The 18,074-nt window shown below is 37.7% G+C and overlaps 2 protein-coding genes across 13 annotated transcripts in view; both read right to left on the bottom strand.

Annotated features, from left to right (window-relative positions):
- The window catches only part of LOC136850126 (sodium/mannose cotransporter SLC5A10-like), a 30,579-nt gene extending 13,003 nt beyond the window's left edge, over positions 1-17,576 (bottom strand). For 2 of the 12 annotated variants that reach the window (XM_067123698.1, XM_067123700.1), the window contains exons 1-2: positions 17,464-17,576; positions 2,882-3,015 (exon numbers count right to left, since the gene is read on the bottom strand). Coding sequence is in view for 3 of the 12 variants with exons in the window: in XM_067123695.1 (XP_066979796.1) it covers positions 9,635-11,302 (1,668 nt within the window). In the remaining 9 variants the exon portion in view is untranslated. Of the gene's footprint in view, positions 1-2,771; positions 3,016-4,592; positions 4,614-9,442; positions 11,570-12,439; positions 12,882-15,231; positions 16,167-17,463 lie in introns of those variants that run through there. The other 10 variants (XM_067123699.1, XM_067123706.1, XM_067123702.1 and 7 more) reach the window with 10 other exon arrangements.
- LOC136850132 (solute carrier family 5 member 4-like) lies at positions 689-2,765 on the bottom strand. Its single transcript, XM_067123712.1, has one exon. The coding sequence runs from the start codon at positions 2,627-2,629 to the stop codon at positions 1,133-1,135; it is 1,497 nt and encodes a 498-aa protein (XP_066979813.1). The 5' UTR covers positions 2,630-2,765; the 3' UTR covers positions 689-1,132.
- Positions 17,577-18,074: the final 498 nt, after the last annotated feature.

Here is an 18,074-nt window from a genome sequence, read left to right as displayed (position 1 = left end):
CAATATCTCCAAAGGTCTACAGCCTGTACATTCTTTGTCCAAGTCATATTCTATGTCTACACCAAACTATTCGCATAAGACGTTTTTCTGTTAAAATCACCGTCAACAATTTAGCACCAAAACATACCTGACATGCCTTTGCTATTCTGAATTTTGAGATGATACAGTTTTCATCGTTTGATTTGCCTGATATCAAAATCATATTCCGAAAGAAATGAGTGTTGGTACTAGAAAAATGTTAGGTCTATCATACCTGTCTTCTCTCTCTCTCTCTCTCTCTCTCTCTCTCTCTCTCTCTCTCTCTCTCTCTATCTCTATATATATATATATATATATATATATATATATATATATATAATTTGCCAGAAGGGTGACATAACTCAAAAATTGCTATTTTTCAGGAGAAGTAATTTAAAGTTTAAAATTCTCTATCGTTAGTATAACAAGTGATATGACGTTTTTACCACAATATGAACTCTAGCAGTTAGTATTACTGGTATCAATAACTCAAAAAGATTTTTTGATTGTGTCACAATATGGAAGAAAGAACCGGCTATCTATATATATCAATAACTCAAAAACATTTTTTGAGCTGTGTCACACTTCTGGCAAATAGGTGATATATATATATATATATATATATATATATATATATATATTTTCAAACACACACATATATATATGTGTGTGTGTGTGTATACTGAATGATGTACTTATATACTGTATATTATAAATTGTATGTATGTGTACACTATGTGTGATCGTACAGTGTAATAAAGATATGTAAGCAACACCTATAATAAAATACATTGTCAACGACATGAAAATACAAAGATTCGTTTCTTCAGTTTTTGGATGAGGAATATTGTTTATCTTTTAAAAAGTTCGCTATGATGATTAAGAGTAAAATTTTGAATTCCATTTTGTAGTATTTCTGGAAGTACATTTCCGCATTGCATCATAAGTAGCGTCTTACCAAAAACAACCAACAATGACCACTGTGATTAAAGTTAGAAGCAGACAGTGAACGAGATAATTTTTCCACAATGGAACCTGTTTGGTTGACTTGATGTCATCTATGAACTTCTCTGATGACCAGACAACTTTCACCTGGTCTTCTGTATTGGAACCATCAGTGACAAGACTCGCGCCAACCAACACTAGGAAACTCAGTACGAACAATATGGCTGCGACGTGCAAAAAGTGGATGTGAAACATGTCCAAGACTTCGTTGATCACAAACAGGGCAATGCCCCAAACATTTCCCAAACTGAGGGCGAGAATAGCACCTCGAGAATTCGCTCCTTTCAGAAGAACCTCCGAGAAAGAGGGACATAACGGGTGGTATTAAGTAAGACAAGAGTTTCTGTAAGAACTTGAAGAGTGAATCGATTCTCCCGAGAAACGGCGCCCAGCACACGGATACCAACATACAAAGAAACGTCACAAATTTACCAATGTTCATGAGTTGTGCTTCATTCAAATCCGGTTTGAATTTCTTGACGAAATCCATTGTAACTAACGTTGCCGTGGAGTTGAGGATAGAGTCGACTTGTGACATCAGAGCTGCGAGAAACCCTGAGAGTACAATGCCAAGTGCCCCAGTTGGTAAAAGTCTTAACAACAAGATTGGGTACACAAAATCAGCTTTTGGCAAATTAGGGTAGATAACTTTAGCAATTGTGCCTGGTAGAACCATTATAAAAAGCACAGGTAGCTTCAGGAGTCCTGCAAGTAAGCATCCTATCCTCCCATGGCTGACATCCTTAGAGCTAAGAACTCTTTGTGCAATAGTCTGGTTGAAACACCAGTAAAACAAGCCAAGCAAAGGTAGACCTGTTATGAGCCCTGTCCATGGGACAGCAGGGTCATCGACAGGCCTCACTAGACTTATGAAATCTGGTGGTACCTGCTCTCTGACTGCCTGCCAACCTCCTGCTTCTACTAAAGCATATACTGAAATCACTGAAGAGCCAAACAGTAAGATTACAGCCTGCAATGCATCTGTGTAAATCACTGCTTTCAGACCTCCAGTGATTGTATAAACTCCGGCTATGACTGCAAGTATTGCTATTGTGTGCCACAGTTCTAACTTGGGAAAAATCATTTTTAAGACCAGTGCTCCAGCATACAGACTGCCAGCCACCCCACCTGCAATATTGAGGAATATAGTCAAGACGGAGAAGTAATACCTTGTTCCAGCATTGTACCGCTTTTCCAGAAATTCTGGCATTGTGAAGAGCTCCATCTCTAACATATTCGGAATACATACCACTGCTATGAAGATGAGTACGATGACTGCAAACCATTCGTAATTGTACACAGAAATTCCAGTGCTATATGCATCGCCTGCAAGACCCACCAAAGATGAGCCGGAGATATCAGAGGCAAACAGAGATAATCCCACCAAAGGCCATTTTGTTGATCGACTGGCTAAGAAGTAATCGGATGCTGTTTTGTGTTTCACACTGAGGTAAAGGCCCAAGGCTATAGACAAAATTAGATACAAGATTATGATGACAAAGTCTGCTATGTGTATACGGATAGCGCCTTCCGAGCAATCAGTTTGATTGCCACCTTGGAAGGAGTAATTGCAATATATCTGTGTGAAATTATGTCCTGTGGTCATTGTGAGCCGTTCAGAAAGAATCAGATCCTATCTCATAATTTCATTCCTTTTATCCTGTACCCAACTATTTTGCTTTTCAAAGCTCAAAGTAATTTCGCTACCAATACTGAGACAGTGCTGAGATACTAGATTTAACACCCACTTTCAAAATGTTTATTCCTAGTTCAGTTTAGTTTATTGCATGCTTTAGAAAAGATGGCACAGGACAACACTCTCATTTTTCTTCATCCACTTCCTTCGCAGTAGACCTACATGACAGCTATTGCCTCAAGTCGCTGGAGATGGAGGTGTTCCTTTCTCACGAAAAATCACAATCTTATCTCGATCCAGAGGGAGTCTTACTTTGAGGTGGTAGTGGGATCAGTTCTTCATCCGTCTCATGAAACCTGAAAGATGTAAACAGTTGGAATTTTAGTTTATACTTCATTATTTTGCTTAAATGAAATAACATGACGTGTTCATTGCCGTGGACCACTGCCAGGTCAGATCACCTGACAGGGTAGCTTTTATTAAAACCCACCCTGATCATATGGGCTATAGGTTGGCTTAATGACACAAATTGAGAAAAATCATATAAATACAAATGATTTGTAACATTACTTAGTCTGTTCTGTAACCTGTAGTTTGAAAAGAAACCGAACCACGCAAATGTATTACTGTTGCCTGTATTGCCCAAAACTAAGGGATTGCGCCCCAAGTAAAAATTTATCAGAATTTTAAGAAACACTTTTTTTACATTTCTTCAAGCAAAATATATTGAAATAATGTTTGTGAAAATATAATGAATTATTTTTCTATTGCAGACCCAAAAATGAAACAGCAGCTAAAATCTGAGCCGAAACTCGGCTTTGGGAAATCAACTAACTGATAACAGGTTTTCCGTAGTTATTACTTTTACTAAGGTACTGATACAAAGCAACAAAACTATAATGTGAACAACGTTAAAATTACAGTAATGGAGGTCTATAGCTCTCTTCTATTCCATACAAAGGAACATCACTCCCTCCCCTTTCCCCCCACCCCCGGTGCTCAACCTTATGTGAAAACGAAACTGGATATTCAGGCACATACTGCTCAAGATATGGGTAGTAACCTGGTATGTATCCACCCGTGCATCATCTCTGAGGTGCTAGTACTATACATGGCGGAAGCTCAATAGGACGCCTTGTTTAGTACTAACCCTCAGAGATCAAAGTATTATATACACCAGTTTCTATATGCTCGTATAAATAAACGACATCTTTGATCCCAGAGGGGCTAGTACTAAACACTGCGTCCCACTGAGCTTCTGCCATATTTAGTACTAGCACCTAAGAGGTGACGCGTAGGTGGATACATACCGGGTTAATACCTCAGATATGACGTAAATTTTTGCATACAATGAAGGCACGATACAATCCCTGAAGTCTTGAAGTTTTTGATCCGACTGCAAGCTTCCGGTTGCATGCCAGCGATACAGAGGAATGATTTGAATTCCAGAGATAGTTATCGGGGGATGTTATTTCTGAAGGCCACAGCGTAACTTCGCAGTCCTCACACATACAGACACATGCACAAACATGCATGGTAAATAACTGCTTTGGGTTCGTCGACTCCATGATAGTCAATCTTGATGAATTTTGTGGAATTTTATGACAAATTCAGTTTCCTGACCATAAGCGAAGACGCATCCTATAGCATATATTGCATCAGTATAAATAATCGTTGAAGGTAAAGCAGTTAAACGAGATTTTCAAACAAGCTGCGGGCTTTCACTAGAAACATGCATTTTTATAAATCAAAATGATGTTTGAATTTATAGAACACCTCACATTTTGTGAATACGCTTTCCACTATAGGCCTTGAATCCTACGGGGAAACAAATGAAGAAGAGACGATACCGCTGAAGTACGTGTGTGTGTGTTCGTATATGCTGTCATACAGACAAAGTTAAGAGATACACTGCAAGAACACATTTCCTCACCTGTTTTAACTACGAGAGTCGCTTTTGTATTTCACTATCTTTTTAGTAAACTGTTCTGAAGTGGAGGAGGTTTTCATGCGCTCGCTTCGAGACCTTCTGAAAATGTCTCCTTTACTGCTAAGCTCGTGAACTAAGGGGATTCGTCCAAGAGCAGCCGCTCAGTATAGCGGAAATGCGTTAAAGCAGCTCTACCATCTTGTCACTTTTTTATGTCCTTTAATAGCTTCATTCATTTCATTATTCGCAAACCTTGTTATGTTTAGTACAGATTTCATTCGAATCCAGTTTAGTATTAAAGCAAAATCACTTGATACTTTATAATTTCCTCCAGGGCTGGATAGGGAATACTGCAGCACCTTTTTTTTATTATGCTTGCCTCCGAACGTAAACACAAGAACTGTTTTCTGTTGCCAGTGTTCCTCTGTTGTACGCAAACAATGCCAGTTGAGTTGCTGAGTTTTATTATTGTTATGATTATTGGTGGACGAAACTGCATGTCCTTTGTCATCTATCCTTATGGGCAAAATATTCATTCAGCCGTGTATGATTTAGGCTAGTTATGATACATGATTTTAGCTTCTTTTTTTTTATTCTGGAAATTTTCTTGCTTGAATCGGATGTCAAGGACAAATGACAAGGCAGAATTCCTACAAGTAAGAAAGAGATGATTATTGCAAATCACTATTTTTTTTCAAGGTCTCTGAAGAGGAACGATGTTATAATAGTTACCATTTTTGTTATTCTGAAATGAAGTAATCCCATGGCATATAAACATCCCTACCTTTTTTTCTGTTCTTGTTCAAACAGTATTTTGAATAATATGCCAATATTTAGAAATATTTTCATTTCCTGGTTCGAAAAAGCGAACCGTTGACACTTTAAGTCAATGACTTTTGTCAACTGGAATATCAAGTGCCAATGATAACCCATCCTCTGTGTTCTCCTTTTCCACCTCCATACATAGGAACTTAGCCAAGTGAATAACACCTGATCACAAGAAACACCTGCGACAGCATCATCTGGCAATAAATGACACCTGTTGGCAAGGGGTCCGTGAATGAGCGCGGAAACTTGAGTCATGGGTCCAGTTAATCATAGATGCCTGAATGGATACTGGAACTTGAAGGTCGACCTTCAAGCTCATGCCCAATGATGGGGATCATTTATGAGAGAGAGCAAGGGCCTGTTGTTCTGGCCTAAGGCCAGCTCAGTCAACAACTACAACAACGCAGAGAGACAGACGAAGATCTGAGCATCAGTTGATTGATGGTGTCCTCCACCGATCATAAACTGTGACCTCAATGAAAATTGCTTTTTTTCATGAGAAAATGCCAATGGGGTGGCCAGTTCAATAACATTTTCTAATCCAGGGCCAAAATAAAGAGGAAAAGGAAAAAGTGGGCCGGGGCTTAATCAAGATGAAAATGACAACTGAAGCTAAGATTTCTGGCTAAAGCACCAGTAAAGCAACCCAAGTCAGAGGGAGACTTGCTATCGGCCTATTTCGTAGGACCTCTCAAGGATTTATTTTTTCCCACCCTTGATGTCAACTTTGAAACTGTTTGTCCACTCTGCTGGGCTGGAGTAGAAACCCCATTTGCAACCCTCGCTTGTCTGTCATTCCCAAAGTTGTTTAAAACGTCAGGTTGCAAAAAAAAAAAAGTGTCTCACGCGAAGTGGTAAAACATTAAGCTTTTTTTTTTTTTTTACAAAATCATCATGGCAATTGCATACAAATTTTGCTTTGTTAACGCCAACATAATCTTTGTTGCGCTTAAATTTGGTCTTGTTTATGTCAAAATGACCATGTTATTTGCGTATAAACCTTTCTGCGTTCAGTTATGGCATCAGATCCATTTGTTATTGTTTCGTGCCGAAAGAGTATTGTCATTAATAATGCTTATGTTTAGTTTGTTGCTACTGAAAAACGGGGTCCACTGTCACATTATATATTTTGTTTTACTCATAAGACTAGGGTTATTAACTTATAAATTTTTTTATTTGTTTTTACCAAAAACGATTCATATAAATTTCATTTTAATTTAATGAGGACCTTGTCACTTTGTCAGAAGAATCGTGTCAGTTACATGAATTGATTTTTTTGTGTAAAAAGAGTATTAGTTGGATTTTTGCTCTTTCGTTGATGCCTAATCAAATCTGTCCTTAAATATGCGATCAAATGTTACATAGTTGGGGGAATGAATGACTTATCAAGACATCACACCTGACAAATGAGATAAGAATTTATAATTATTCTGAGTCTGAAATGTCCGTGGGTGATGGGTTAATCTGGCAAGTTTTTAGAGATATACCCATGCGGTAATAATCGAGAATTCATAGAAAATTATATATATATATATATATATATATATATATATATATATATATATATATATATATATATATATATATATATATATATATTATATATATGATTATATATAATATATATATAATATAATATATATATATGTATATATATAATATATATAAATATATATATACTGTATGTATATATATACTATATATATATATATATATATATATATATATATATATATATATATATATATATATATATATATATATATATATATATATGGAAATGTGGAAATGATATGACAAGTAACATTGTGTGGAATTTTTCCTTAGGAAATTAAAAGTTTGTCCTATTCAAAGGTGTATGACTTTAACGTCACTGCTTAAACTTTCTCGGAAGTCTCGCCAACTTTATCCTCCACTTGCTACGATTATTTCTGCCTCAGTCCTATTTATATGTTTTTTTATATATCTTGCTTCCTTTGTTTTTGAGAGAGAGAGAGAGAGAGAGAGAGAGAGAGAGAGAGAGAGAGAGAGAGAGAGATGTGTATAGAATATTATATATAATCTTTTCTCTATTCCAACTTTCTTATTATAAACACCGTTATCATCGTTATCAGTAACTTCTTTCTGATCTGTAAATGAAAGAAAGATGCCAGCCAAACTATTTGGGAAACAGAGGAAAGTAGAAAGTTCGGGCTACTAGAAGTAAATGGGATGACGCACTGATCAAAACGGTTGAATCTCGAGTTCGCAACTTCCCATAAACTTCATGTCCTTTTCTAACCAAGGCCCAAAGGAGAATAGGAAGAGAAGGAAGAAGGACTTGGCTAAACCACTAAGGAATGGATAGACCCTTTGGTCTTTTAAAGGATGAAATGTTATATTTAAGCAGGGGAAACGTAAGTAGAAAGAAAATCCCCAATCCTTCTTTTATAGTGGACGGAAGGAATAAGTCACTGATTACAAACGTGTAAGCAAAGGATTATTTATGACAGTGTTATGAAATGAGTCAGATTCAAATCCGAGGTCCAGACAATCATAGGCCTACTGAATCCGGCTCTCTCGCTCTCTTTTCTAGGCATCGCTTCACACCTTAACGCCAAATTTTGCATCAAGTAACTGATATAATCACGATGCCCCACCGAGATTAAAAGGGTGTTGGGGACGGGGTTACTTACAGTGATCTAGGCTAACTCTGTAGGGCATTTTCACCGGTTATTTAGGAACAAGGACATCGGGACAATCCTCTTGTAGCCCGAAAAGGACTCAAGGGTCCGTTTAAAATAATGGTAACAATAATAATTCTCTGGGAATGATGAAGAATGACTTCCTTTACAAAACGCACGATCACCCTCTTTAATCTTGGCCAAATAAGGCGGACTTCCTGGGAGAAGCAGTATGGCGGTATAATGGTTTGGAACCCTGTAACGGACGCTCGGTGTTGATGTCGTCGAATACCTTTCGCTGAGGGAGAATTCGAGGATCTCTTTCGATTAGACAGAACAGTCTAGGAGTTGCTTTTATGAGGTTCCTTGTAATGCCTCTCTTTCTTTCTCACATACGCACGCACATACACACACACACACGCGCAGCTGAACCAAAGATGAATCCTCTTCTGCAGAAAATGTCTAGAGCATTAGACCCTATATATTCCGACATTAACAGATCATTAGGAACGTATCAATCCACGCTAAATAAACTGTGCTGCTAACAGCTTCTATTCTCTCTCTCTCTCTCTCTCATGTTGTGTTCATCAGACCTACATGTTTGGATGGTTTCGAAACCTTACCGCTGTAAGCAAAATATTTCCTGTTCATTACAGAAACGCCAATGGCTTCTATTACTATTACTACTGATAATAATGGTTTCTACTTCTATGACTACTGATAATAATAACGATGGTGATGGTAGTAATTATCATTATTTATTATGTCATCTTTTCAATGGAAATAGTATTACTATTTGGGAATCATAACCGAAACTCGTAATTTATTTCTGTAATCACCTACTGTGTATATAAGAAACGAAATTAACACCCTTAACTGTGTGTGTGTGTGAAGAGAGAGAGAGAGAGAGAGAGAGAGAGAGAGAGAGAGGGGGGGTTTCAAGGAACCTCGTAGAAGCAACTTCTAGATGTGCCGTTGTGGCAGAACATAATGTTAATAAAACCTGTTTATGAATAAGGAAACTTGTTTTCATGGTCAAGTGTGCTTGTGTGTGTGTGTGTGTGTGTGAGAGAGAGAGAGAGAGAGAGAGAGAGAGAGAGAGAGAGAGAGAGAGAGAGAGAGAGAGAGAGAAAGTGGGAAATCAAAGAATTCGATGCCTTAGACGTTTGAGAAAAAAAAAAGATGAAAAGCCTGACTTGTTGATATATTTTATTAATTGATAATATTTTTTTACGCTCATCTGTTTACTCTTGTATCAAAATGGTTTGCCAAAGGAGGCGATGAAAAAAAAAAGACCTAGTCTCCTAAAATACAGGCAATGGTTATGAAGTTGTAAGGATTTAAATAAAAAAATCTTACGATTCTTAATCATACTTTAATAAACAACGTTGTTCTTCCATAAATCAACATGACAATTAGCATAAATAAAAGAAATACTATGATAGATACAAATAAAAGCAATGGTAGGGCTCATGGTTAGTTCACTGCAAAATTATTTTTCAGTCATCTTCGTAACAATGTTCTAATCTCGTCAACTTCCTTCTTTACTGTTATTCACCAAAAGAAGCATATCACGATAAGAGTCGCGATTATCAGTAGGATGCAATAAAGAAAGTAATTTTTCCAGAGTGGCAATTCCTTGAAAGATTTAATCTCTTCAGCAAACTGTTCTGTGGACCAGGTGACTTTCAGCTGATCTTCCGAACAAGGTTTGGCGACGGTCAGACTCACGACCACCAGTGACAGAGCCGACAGGGCGAACAAAATGCTCGCCGCGTGCAGAAAATGCATTTCGAATAATCCCACAACCCGAATGATTACAAAGAGTGCCACTCCCCATATATTGCCAAGAACGAGGGCCGTAATAGCCCCGTAGACATTTGCCCCTTTCCAGAAGAACCCGCCCATATACACAGCAACAACAGGCGGTATCATGTACGACAGAAGCGACTGTGAAAATTTGTAGAGCGACGAAAAATTCTGCAGCGTTGGCGCCCAACAAACAGAGATTACCATGGAGAGGAAAGTCACAAACCTACCGATGTTCAGGAGCTGCTTGTCTTTCAAGTCGGGTTTGAGTTTCTTGACGAAGTCCATCGTCACTAGAGTTGAAGTCGAGTTGAGAATTGAGTCAACCTGAGACATTAGAGCAGCTAAGAAACCCGATAAAACAATTCCCCGGACTCCCGTAGGTAAGAGTTGAAACAACAGGGTTGGATAAACTAAATCAGCTTTCGGTAGGTCAGGGTAGATAACTCTAGCCATTGTACCTGGTAACACCATTATGAACAGCACAGGTATCCTGAGGAGACCTGCTAACAGACAACCCAGTCTTCCTTGGTTAGAATCCTTAGAACTAAGAATTCTCTGGGCAATGGTTTGGTGGCAGCACCAATAATAGAGTCCAAGCATTGGAACGCCTGATATGAGGCCTGTCCAGGGCACACCAGGGTCATCCACTGGTCTGATCAGACTGAGAGCCTCAGCTGGTACTGCTGATCTTACGGCGCTCCATCCACCAGCCTCAATCAGGGCGTATATTGAAATCAACACGGAGCCAAGAAGTAGAACCACGGACTGGAAAGCATCGGTGTAAATCACAGCCTTCAACCCCCCACTGACTGTGTATGCCCCAGATATCATTGCAAGTATGGCTACTGAGTGCCACACCTTTAGTTGCGGGAAAATCATATTCATGACCAAAGACCCAGCAAACAAGCCACTTGCTGTGCTACCAATGATGCTGATCAGCACGGATAGACTGGACAAGTAGTACCTCGTTGCAGCGTTGTATCGGCGTTCTAGAAACTCCGGCATCGTGTACAGTTCTAGTCTTAGGATGGTGGGGATGAAGAAAACTGCAACGAATATCAAAGAAACCGACGCCATCCACACGTAATTGAAAACAGAAATTCCAGTGCTATACGCGTCGCCTGCAAGACCAACTAGGGATGAGCTAGAAACATCTGAGGCGAACAACGATAGGCCTATAAAAGGCCAAGTTGTTGATCGACCTGCCAGAAAATAATCAGCCGCTGTTTCGTGTTTCCTGCCCAGGTAAAGACCCATACCTATGGAAAAGACCAAGTAAACGATTATGATTGCACCGTCGACTATGTGCAAGCCAAAAGACAAAGTTTCTCCTGAGAAATCAGTTCCATTATGAAATGGAAATGAAATGTTTCCAACATCTCTGGCAGAATAATTACTTTCCGCGCTCATTTGGAATAAGTTTATAACAATCCTGCGCAAGTTTAACTGGGAAAATGCAAAAAGGACGCTTGTACAAGTATCTTATCTATAAAGTGTTATGGCTTCATGCGTTGTCCAATGATTTAGATACCATAATTTGAAAGCAACAGTCACGTAGTTCTCAAGATTCAGTCACAGCATTATTTGTGCATCAGTCGGTGTTTTCCGTTTCTTAAGTTGACCTAAGGATGTATTTGGCAATTGCCTTCAGCGCAACTTTGAATTTTCGACGGAAACCTGTAGAGGAAAAGAAAGAAATATTTTAGAATAAAAAGAAGTACAGGGGATAATAATAAGAAATTAAACTAAAAAACTAAGCAAAATTATTGGTTATATGTTCATCATTTCGCATGCATTACTGAAGAAAATGATTGCAAGAAAGGTAAATTTACCTGAAATTCTAAGTACGGAAAGATTTAACACTAAAAATGCAGTGATTAGGTTATTTATTAAAGAGGCCTTCTGTCTGTCTGTCTGTCTGTCTCTCTCTCTATATATATATTATATTGTTATAAGTGTTTATTCATCTATTACTCTTACCCTGTCGTCGCTGCAACTGACTGAATATCAACACGTATATAGCAAAGAATATTTACTGTAAATGAGATTTCAATTTGAGAAAGGACTCAGTAGAGAAATTCTTGGTTCTAAGTTAATTACATATATTTACATAAATCAGAAGAATAAATTACACGGAGCCATTTACACAGGGGTCTTGGCACTTATCACGTTAACTGATGTAGAAACTTAATAAATAGAGGGCCAAATAGCAATACTGAGACAACAAGGAGTTAATTGATGGGCTTGGTTGCCGGATGCGGGTACAGTGGAGCAGGCGGTGAATACAGCGGTATACGACCTTTCTGCAAACGTGGAGAAAGGGCGCATTAATTCTCGATAAATTAAAGCACAATCTAAACTGTACAAAGGGAAATTGCCGAACGCTCAAGGAGGGTGACGTCAATTTATGATCAGGCAATTCACTGATTAACACTGATGACTGATATCGACAAAGAATCAACGGGTTTTAGCACATGGAAAAGGAAGGAACAGAAACAAGAATAAGAACAAAAGAATGGACTGAAGAACCTTCTAACCAGACTTTACCTTAAATTCTGAGCGGAGATTGCGTGAATCATCATCAATGGAGCCTCTGTCAAGTGGACTTCTCAATGGGTACTCAGGGGTGGATTCTTGGATAAGAGCTACGTATGCTCCTCCCATGGTGGTTCGTCTGAGTCTCTCTGGCTTGACCTCTGTCTTGACCTTTGTATGACCTGCCCCGAAATGCTGGCTTTCAGTGCCTCGGGCATGTCAGGTGAGAGAGTTCACTGGTGTTCGAATACTGTAAGCTGGTAGTTTGCACGTCTCCCAGGAACAAGGCATTATTTAGAATAGAGATCTTTGGCCTGCAGATCAGGAAGATAAATTTCGAGCGACGGTTTGGCGAGGCGTAGGAGTACGGTGGAAGGGTACTTTAAACCTTGACGAATCTATTGTCAGGTTCAAGCTTGAAAAACAAGGAGTAGCAGAAGGCTTTTCTCCTTGGGCTCAGAATTTGACTTCTCAAAAGGAAAATATGGCGAAGTGAGAAGTATTAATAAATAATTCTAGCAATATATATATATATATATATATATATATATATATATATATATATATATAATGTATATATATATATAATTATATATTCTGTTTATATTCTGTACATATGTGTGTATATTATTGTATATAAAGATTTTATATACAGCCGGGAACGACACTCAGGTTACCTCACTATTGTGGCGAGTGTTATAACCACTAGACTTCAAGCTTCAAAAATAATATTCGAAAAAAAAGGAATGCATTTGAAGACCCCGAGTGTCTCATGCACTAGTCAAGCTGCGAGAAGAGAAAGCCTACTGATAATGCTTGTCCCAGCAAGCACAATAAAATTACTTGAGCATAATGTTAAAGGTCGAGGACTGGAAGTGAGGAATGTAGGAGCCAGTAGAGATTTATAGGCCTATTTGTGCCTGTGGAAGTGACGTCAAATCCATCCATTACTGGAGAGAAGTGAAACAAGTGAAATAGTTTTGGAAGAACAATTGCCCCGAGTGGAATTTCCAGATTTATACGCTTTGTTTTAAAGTTTGATGTATTAAACAAACAACCAAATAGTGGCATCGCTATCACGCTCATTTTCAGACGCTTCTAGATAAAATCAGCACATGCTAAAGAGCACCGCAACAGTCACACTGATGCGTTGCTAGAAAAGAATGTGTGAAATCTGTTTGAATTAGATTTTATTTTGAAATATTATCTGCAATCACTGGTTTACCCATTTAGTGATGAATGGCTGCGATATAGAGGAGAGTGAGGGTAATATGCACTCAACCGTAGGGGAGTTAGTTAAGTAACGACTTTCTAAATACGACGTCATTATCTTGGGGGTAAGAAGAGCAAAAAATCATTAAAAGAATATAGATAAGTCTAGACAACAATAGCAATGACAGCATTGTTCTGATACTGTCAACATATCCAGTTGTCAGCTTTCAGCGTCGTCAGTAAACTTCTACGGAAAACCTCCGTTGTTATGCATTATTTTGTTTAGTACTCTTTTCAGTGCATATGCTGCGATATTCGTCTTCTACCGTTAAAAAATATCTACGTGGTCACAACCAGTCTATTGTTTGCTGCAGGTAAAGAGAGTCTATTTAACGCTTGATAGAAAAAAAAAATAATTAGTCCAGTAGAATTCACCCAGGAAAGCAGAACCTCAGCTGAAATTACCGGAGAACTTAAATTTATTTACTAGGAGGAAAGCAATTTTCAAGGGCTACAAATAGGAAGCTTTTCTTTTTCATTAAGATTTACGTGATTCTGCTAGTCCGTGTTTATAGAACGCAACCTTACGATGACGTCATAAAGGTTGAAGACCCATTAACGCATGAGGACGCTTGGGTAATGAAAGAGGCATGAGTTTGTCGCATCACCTAACCAGTATATGTAAGACTTAATTAATATTAGCCATGGCTAACTTTTCTAATTCAACTGTCGCATCAATATTTCTTTTTTATGGTTTCTATAAATACCTCTTTTTGTGTTACCAACGAATACTTTTTTCCTCTCTGCCCGAAACTATTTTTAGGTAATGTGGGTTGCTTTTCTAACTTTTATTCGCTTCGATTGATTAATTGTGGGTTATCTGGCGTCACAATTATTCGCTTCGAAATAAAATTGTTCTGTTGGATACAAATCTAGGATTGTTTAGGCTATGTGGGACGTAGCTGAATGTGTGTATATATATATGTATGTATATATACACATACATATGTATGTATGTATATATGCACATATATATGTATACATATATATGTATGCATATATATATATATTTATATATATATATATGCGTACGTATACATGTATATATATACATAGAATAGTTTTGGGACCATGGGGCATTTACCCTTCAATCAATCGTGTTCCCATGCAAAATCCGAGACGCATCTTGGAATATCCGGGACATTTTTCCTGCTGTTTATGGCATGAGAGTGTCCTTTACATTTCCTTTAAAACTAAAGCTAAATCTCGTATTCTGAGGGTTTCACTTTCGTCAGTGATTTCTAATGTAGACCAGAACTACTTGTCTCTTATTTTTTCTTCTTAAAAATCTTTGTGTATGATCGCTATGTAGTGCTTACTCATTAATAAAAGCTTTGGTACTGATAACCTACGAAAGTTCGAGGGATTTGTTGTACTAGGTCAAATATATTTTGCTAATTTGTTAATTATACCACTGCTTCTTCCATGTCAAATCTATGGCATCTGTTGAACGCTAAGAAGCTTATTCACTCAGAAATTTCGCTGAGAATGGATGAGCTTTGAAAAACAAAGTTGGGAGAAAGTGTCCTTACCTGCAATACTTTGCTGAGACAGATACGTCCTCTTGTGCCCTACAACCGCGCTCATATGGCAGAACTTTCTAGAGCTTGGTCCAGACTTCAGTTCGCCTCCCAATCTACTGAATTATCGCGAGACTTGCTTGCACGAGAGAGATAACGCGTAGTTTGCCAATATTGTAACCTTTCGCAATAAATCGTCTTGGAAGAAAGATCTTTATGCCAAGGGCATGGCACTTGCAACTATTTTGGAGTGTTTTCCTGTTTTGAATGTCCCAACCTCATCTGTAGATAAATATACGAATGGTACTATTCTCTGCATCAGTTGCGTTTTAATTCTTTTACCTTCCCAGTTGAATTCACTTGAAACATTAGAGGTAACCGATGCATCTTCCAGTGAAACTGGTCTGTTGTCGTACAGGTGAAGTCGTTCCAGTTGCATCGTTGCCAGCCGCATGGCACAGATTAAGTTCTATGCTGAACTCTTTACCGGCGTTTACTATAAATCCATCTATATTTCAATACAATTTGGCCATTGCCTGTGAAAGCTATATTTCTAGGTAACTCTACTTGAACTACAATTGTTTGTGAAGTTTTACATTGTTCCTATAGACACCAGGATGCTTCAGATGATTTAGAAAACCGTTACAATCTCATTAATTCAAAAGTTATTATCGTAGTGAACGATAAAGGTTATCTGCTTATTTTCGAAAAGCTCCGGTATGAATGGCATTTATAGTGCATGAATTTGGGATAAGTCATAATTCATTGGTTAGTTTATCCAAATTTTGTTCTGCAGTGAGAAGTTTAACGGCTTTGACATTCTTTTGGCTACCCTTGAAACATAAAATCTCCAAAAATTGTCCCCAAAGTCAGCTTTGGGTAAGTCCCTGTAAATGACAATGGTAGAGAAACTAAGGAAAACCCTAGGAAGAATCCATAAGCGCAATCCCGAGGTTACCAACTAATGGTACCGCATTTTTCTATTATTTTTGTATCTATATTCTATTACTTCTATTATTTAGATTTGTTATTTTTTATTATTATTATTAATATGACTGAGTCTTCGACCTCAGAAATTAAGTTGAGTATGGATATCAATATTTACCAGTGAAAATTCTCTTTGTGTGTCTGCGATAAGCATATGTTTCAATTTGGGTTCGTCTGGGAACTAATGAGTCAAACAAGATGGGTTTAGGTGCCAGGTTTTACCTATCCTAGCATCTAAATCCATTTTGTTTGACTCATTAGTTCCCAGACGAACCCTTGCGTCAAACAAAATGGGTTTAGATGCTAGGATAGGTAAAATCCTAGCACCTGAACCCGTTTTGTTTGACGCATTAGTTTCCAGACGAACCCAAATTGAAAAATATGCTTATCGCAGATACGCTACGAGATTTTTCGCTGGAAAATATCGATATCCATACTCTGGTTAATTTCTGAGGTCGCAGACTCAGCCGTAATAATAATAATAATAATAATAATAATAATAATAATAATAATAATAATAATAATAATAATAATAATAATAATAATAATAATAAAATAACAAATTAAAATAATAAAAAATAATAGAGAGTAGATACAAAAATAATAGGAAAATGTGGTACCATTAGTTGGTAGCCTCGGGATTGCGCGCATGAATTCTTTCTTGTGTTTTTCTTAGTTTCTCTACCGTTTTCATTTAGAGGGTATTTATCCTGATTACAAATGTCACTCACGTCACCTTATCTTCATCAATCTCAAGAGTGACGATGCTTCCGTTTATCGATTTTATTTGCATTCGTGTCTTCTTTGATATCTGGTGTCGTGACATGGCACTGTGTAGCAAGGTCTAATGAATGTTGTTCAATACCTTGAGATTTATAATCTCTTTCAGATTTGCCTACCTGGGGATGTATGTGATAATCCCAGTACTATACTTCATTATTATTAATTATTATTATTTCACCCGATAAAACCTATTTACGTGGAACGAGCACACAGGGACCACTGACTTGAAATTCAAGCTTCCAAAGAATATTATTGGTTTCAACCTCCCACCGCAGACCCCACGCCGCAGCAGTAACTGGATCACGATACAGAACCATCTGAGTGGCATGCCACGACACTAACCACTATACCAGCGGACCAGCATTAGTGAACAACAGAAATTTGGGATCTTTCAAACTGATGAAACCGCTCTCTGTTCAGACAGAATGGGTGAGATTGAAATCTTGACGAAAAATCAGTAAGATCTCCAGTTACCTTAACCCGGTATATCCTTTTGAAAATTCGTGGCAACTTGACTGTAGCGAAGGAAGACACTGTCTGATGAGTCTTCAATAGCTTGGTGCTGTTGTGCTGACCTGCTGTTTATTATTCTTTGTGAAATCAAGGTTCCAAATGCAGGGTCAGGCTCTCTTAGCCAAACATTCAAGTTACTGGGCTCATTGTTTCTCTCGTTTACGTCGTCGAAATAACTCGAAGACCTCATTTCAGGGGATGTTACGCTCAAACTGCACATGCATGACCTGTTATTGTTGCATTCTCTCTCTCTCTCTCTCTCTCTCTCTCTCTCTCTCTCTCTCTCTCTCTCTCTCTCTCTCTCTCTCTCTCTATATATATATATATATATATATATATATATATATATATATATATATATATATATATATATGTACATATATATATATATACATATATATACAGTATATATATATATATATATATATATATATATATATATATATATATATATAATATAATAGTTTGTCACTGATTGACACTTACTTTTTCCTCTACTCTCATTGAGCCATAAATACCCCTTAATGTCAAATTTACTTTGGGAATAACTTTCTCGCCAGTGCATATACAGT

The sequence above is a fragment of the Macrobrachium rosenbergii genome, chromosome 21, assembly GCF_040412425.1.
Source record: "Macrobrachium rosenbergii isolate ZJJX-2024 chromosome 21, ASM4041242v1, whole genome shotgun sequence".
Lineage (NCBI taxonomy): Eukaryota > Metazoa > Arthropoda > Malacostraca > Decapoda > Palaemonidae > Macrobrachium > Macrobrachium rosenbergii.
Note: the sequence above shows the minus strand (reverse complement) of the source record. Positions and strands in the feature narration are given on the sequence as shown.